Here is a 4920-nt window from a genome sequence, read left to right as displayed (position 1 = left end):
TAGGGGAAACTTTGGCTAAATTTTTATAGAATTCCCCGTGAGCCTAACATTCGAGGACAAATGTTTCTAAGGGGGGAAGAATGTTACGCCTCTCATTTTCTTCATATTAGAACTTATGGTTCCTAGTCAGGTATGCCTTAGGAATGAAGACCCGTGCTCGAGATTTGAAGGTAGAAAGTGTCTTACCCAGGAAGTACAAATGTACCAGTTGTATTCGGGTAAATTACGAGTTAACGATTAGAAGTTGAACGAATTGAATCGACGCAATCTAAACTGAATCGGGGAGATCTGCAGACATTAGTCAGCGTTGTTGGGCTGTAGACATGTTGACAGACCGTCATTATGCACCGTCAACATGTTTCTGTAATCTCGGATCTACGAATATGTACGGGTCGTCGACACGGACTTTCGTTAAAACATGCCCACGTCGAACTTTCTAATTCCAATTACAAATAGATGACCCTTGTTCATAATTTTCATTTTCTACCCTCCCCACAAGTCTTGAAAGCTCCAGAATATTCTCTCCACCATATCAACATAAATCCAAGGGGAAATCAAAGATTAAAACACCAAGAATCAAGAGAATCAAGTGCAAAGAGGCTCACTAAGGTTTATGGAAATCAAGAATTCCTTTCGTATTGAAGTTGGGGTTTTCTCAAGTGAAGTATCTTCCTCCAAAGTTCATTCCTATATGATCAAAGGTGAGTTCTACATCCATTCCATGTTATTAAGCGTATTTGAGTGGCTGAATGACTTGGATTAGAGAACAAAGTTGAATACGAACTCAAACATGGAAATAATGATATTTTGAGTAGTAAGTTAACTTGAGTCATGATTTTTAGTATGTTATGGGTATAATATTGTTATGAATGGTACAAAGGAGGTTGAGGAAGTATTATATGTAAATGAATATGGTGTTGTGTTGTAATTATGGTTATGAATGACTTTGAAAAGGAATTTTGAGAATTGAACATTGCTTAACTTGAAGAAGTCTATTGATGATAGTATTGGGGGTATTGCTATTAATGTTTGGGAGTTTTTTATTATATGGAGAAAGTTGTCGAAACAAAGGGAATGCTTCCCAATTTTCATTAGCTCTTAGTTGCTTTAGTTCGAATTTAAGTATGTTTTCAATAGTCTAACCTTAGTACAAATTTTCTTGTATGTAGAATTGTGAGCTTGGAAGGAGAGCGTTTAGTCGACAAGGTTAAAGAGACGTAAAGGTATGTAAGGCTAGTCCCTTTCTTCAAAAAGGCATGACTTCTATATATTCCTATGACCTTCTTACATTCCAAAAGTTAAAAGTTCGTAATTCTTAAGAGGCCCTTAAGAGTTAGAAATAAGATATGTTCTATGATAAGCATGATGATAATGATTCTATTTCCAAAGATTCCGAAGCTTATGAAATGATGTTGTTATGAACTTGATAATCTTATTTTATGATTTCATCGATGTTATTCCTTGTTGTAGTCTCACCTCATAATATTAGTCCCTTCAAGGTGAGACCTAGTGATGAAGATTGTTCCATAACATGATCGGAGGTTACCGACCTTACGTCACTCCGATAGAGTTGTAGCTTTCACTTTGGCTCTCATGTATGCTATGTATAGTATATGAGGTACATGGATATATGGGTATATATACGTGGGATATGGAATAAAGGGATGAGGCGTTATATACGTAATACCACCTGATCAGCTGGCATATTATGATATCGTCTCGGGCGCGGGATGCCCGGACGCGGGATATATAGATAAATGGATTAGGTCGTTCGTTCTACGGAAATATATAGATGTATAATGAATATATGGATAAATGGATTGGGCTGCATGTTCCGCAGCAATATATGATACATGATACGATGGATCGGGCTACACGTTCTGCAGCAATAATGATGACATATGTATATATAAATATATGTACGGAAGATGTTAAAGAAAGTTAACATGCATGTTATCCGCCTCCAGAGGCTAGCAACATAGGTTATCTCTTTATCTCATATTTCTTTATTCTGTTATGATGTTATTATTCATGCCTTACATACTCAGTACATTGTTCGTACTGACGTCTTTTCTTTTATAGACGCTGTATTCATACCCGCAGGTAGACAGGGAGATGGTCCAGATACCTAGGCACTTTCTTAGCACATATACAGGAGCACTCCACTACTCCGGAGTTGCCACTTATTGGTATATTCTTTTGTGTACATATTTGGGGCATGGCGGGGTCATGTCCCATCCTTATGATCTCAGCACTCTAGTTAGAGGCTCGTAGATAAATATATATGTAGGTAGTAGATGTCTCATGATCCTCTTAGTGTATATTTTGTACATCATTTTGTAGCCTCGTGGGCTTGTGTATATACGCATGTTTTGGGAGATGTTTAGTGATCATTTCCTAGTAGGTTTTGCTTTGAGAAGTTATATTTGTTCAGGTTGAGTATGATAGCTAGTATAATAAGTGGTGCTTGGTAGCCAGCTCCAGGTACCCGTCATGGCCCTCTAGTTGGGTCGTGACATGAAGTCGGTGGAAAATTGACTTAAAATTTTCCCTTTGCGTTCATGGCCTTGGGTCGCGTTCGAGAATGGTTAATCCTTGCTATTATTCGTGTTCGTGGCCCTTTGGTCTCGCTGGCGTAGGGTAAATTTCTGCTCTGGCGGCCTAACTAGTAACGTCCATAACTCTCTACTCCGATGTCCTATCGACGAGCAGTTTGTTGTGTTGGAAACTAGACTTCATGAACTTTAATTTAGGCTTTTACTTTACTTCAAAACTCCTCATATACTAAATGATATTCTTTCTCCAAATTGGGATAAAATTGCCCTTCATATTTTCTTCAAAGTTCCAACAAATTTAATTTCCTTGATTCACTTGCCCTTCAATCCTTCCATAGCTTATTATATGAACTTAAACCCTTATAACCATAAGATAGGCGCATATCACTCCAGTGTTCACAATTAAACAACTAACACCTAACAAGCCTCAACGTCCAAAACTACGAGGTGTAACATCCCCTCCCCCCTAGAAACATTCGTCCTCGAATGTTAAAACTCTTAGGAATTCTACGAAAATTTTGCCATAATTTTCCCTGTAAATATACCAATCCAGCCTGAACACAGCAACCCAAAATAAGGCCACACAAGGTCATAACACAATGGCCTTACGCAACCAACAATAATAACTAGTAGCTTATTACAAACCTGATGGCTAGAGTGTCTCAGTCAACTTGGCTGCCCTCATAAGCTCCGCTTAAGCATCGGGGTATTACTTTTCCATTTAGGTACAGGTTGGAACTCATGATCAATTCTACGGTAGTATAATATTTTTCGGTATCTCTAAGTCCATTAGGGTACTAGGCTTCTTCTCGCAATCTTTATGTACCTTCCCATCTTGCTACAAAGTTTTCTGTGAGAGAAACTACCTCTAAGAGTTCATATATTAACTCGGGTTTCCTACCAAGCTTATGGTCAATAAAAAGATGCATCGTAAGTTAACTTTAGCATCTAATCCCACCAATACAAAAATCATCAAGGCCTAAATGGGGAAATGTACCTGTGGCTACATCGGGTGACAACTCGTGATCCTGTCTACCAGCTAGTGCATAAATACGGTTCTGAAGACTGCTCGAACTCAATGCTCTACTCCTCCCTCTACCACGTCCTGCTAGTAACTGAGAACCTTGCTTTGGAGGGTGTATAGATGAAGAAGAACTAGCTATAGACCCTATAGGCTGAACAATATCTACACTACCTCTCGACGAACACTCCTTCATCACATGACCTGGCCGACCACAAGCATAGCAAGCATCTGATCCCAATCGACACGGTCCAGAATGCAACCTACCACACTGGGTACACTATGGCAAATGCGGCCTCACCTGGCCTGACTCCGGTTTGTACTGGAAACCTGAAGCTCTAGAATTCTGACCCGCTCTGGAATAAGAAGGCCGATCAAACCTAGGGCCTGAAAACCCCAAAGGTGAACTCCCTGCTAAATGGAATGGATACCGGAAATACTGCTGTCTCTGTCCTTCCTTGAACTCACCAACCATATCTAAAGATTTAGCCCTTTTACCATGGCCTTAGTCATGCTCACACTCTGCACTCCACTGACGCTTACGGTCCTCCATATTCTGCGCGTATGCCTGTATGCGAGAAATATCCATGCCCGGCTGTAATGCAGCTGTCGTACATTTATCAATCAGATGTGGCCCTAGACCGACCATGAAACGATAAACTCTGTCCTCCATCTCAGCCACCATGGCTAGGGCATATCTAGCCAAAGAATCAAAAGGTACACAATACTCCTGTACACTCATGCTACCTTGCTCAATACGCAAGAACCTATCTGCTCGGGCCAGTCCAAAATTTGGTGGTAAGTACTGGCGAATAAAAGCATCTGAAAACTCTTGCCAAACGGCTGGAGGGGCATTCTCTCCCCTAGACAGCTCCCATGTCTGATACCACTGGACTGTAATATCACGGAGCCTGTAAGAAGCTAACTCCACTGACTCAACCTCATCAGCGTGCATAACCCTCAAAGTCCTCTGCATACTATCAATGAAATCCTGGGGGTCTATATTCTGCTTCAGCATGGAGAACTCTGGTGGATCTAAACTAAGAAAAGTTTTAACCCTCGAACTACCAGCTCGGTCTACCTGGTCAACATTAACTCTCTGCCGTTGAGCCTGAGCGGCTACCAATCTGGTTAATAACTGGATAGCATCCCGCACATCCTGGCCCAAAGGCATCCGGGCGAGGAACCTGGGGCAGGGCAGGTCTTTGGAGGCGGGGTATGCATAGTTTGAGACGGGCTCTCACTTTGAGACTCGCCCTGACCTCTGGTAGCCCGCTAAGTACGGCTAGTGGCCTCACCAGCCACTCTCTTGCCCTTCTGGGCGACTGTAGCTTTCTTGCGAGG

General features: G+C 41.4%; 1 protein-coding gene across 1 annotated transcript; it reads right to left on the bottom strand.

Annotated features, from left to right (window-relative positions):
* Window positions 1-3496: 3496 nt before the first annotated feature.
* On the bottom strand, window positions 3497-4261 carry LOC132045703 (uncharacterized). Its single transcript, XM_059436269.1, has 3 exons — window positions 4096-4261; window positions 3907-3987; window positions 3497-3807 (listed from the first exon to the last, which is right to left on the bottom strand). Exons 1-3 carry the CDS (start codon window positions 4259-4261, stop codon window positions 3497-3499), a joined length of 558 nt encoding a protein of 185 aa, XP_059292252.1.
* Between the last annotated feature and the right edge of the window lie 659 nt (window positions 4262-4920).

This window comes from Lycium ferocissimum, unplaced genomic scaffold (assembly GCF_029784015.1).
Source record: "Lycium ferocissimum isolate CSIRO_LF1 unplaced genomic scaffold, AGI_CSIRO_Lferr_CH_V1 ctg7676, whole genome shotgun sequence".
Classification (NCBI taxonomy): domain Eukaryota; kingdom Viridiplantae; phylum Streptophyta; class Magnoliopsida; order Solanales; family Solanaceae; genus Lycium; species Lycium ferocissimum.
This window is presented reverse-complemented; position numbering and strand designations above follow the sequence as displayed.

Coding starts and splice junctions, on each gene's coding strand:
- LOC132045703 (XM_059436269.1), bottom strand. CDS start 4,261: ATGGTGGCTGAGATGGAGGACAGAGTTTATCGTTTCATGGTCGGTCTA. Junction 3,988..4,095: donor GCGTCAGTGGAGTGCAGAGT/GTGAGCATGACT, acceptor TCCATTTAGCAG/GGAGTTCACCTTTGGGGTTT. Junction 3,808..3,906: donor TCAGAATTCTAGAGCTTCAG/GTTTCCAGTACA, acceptor GATTGGGATCAG/ATGCTTGCTATGCTTGTGGT.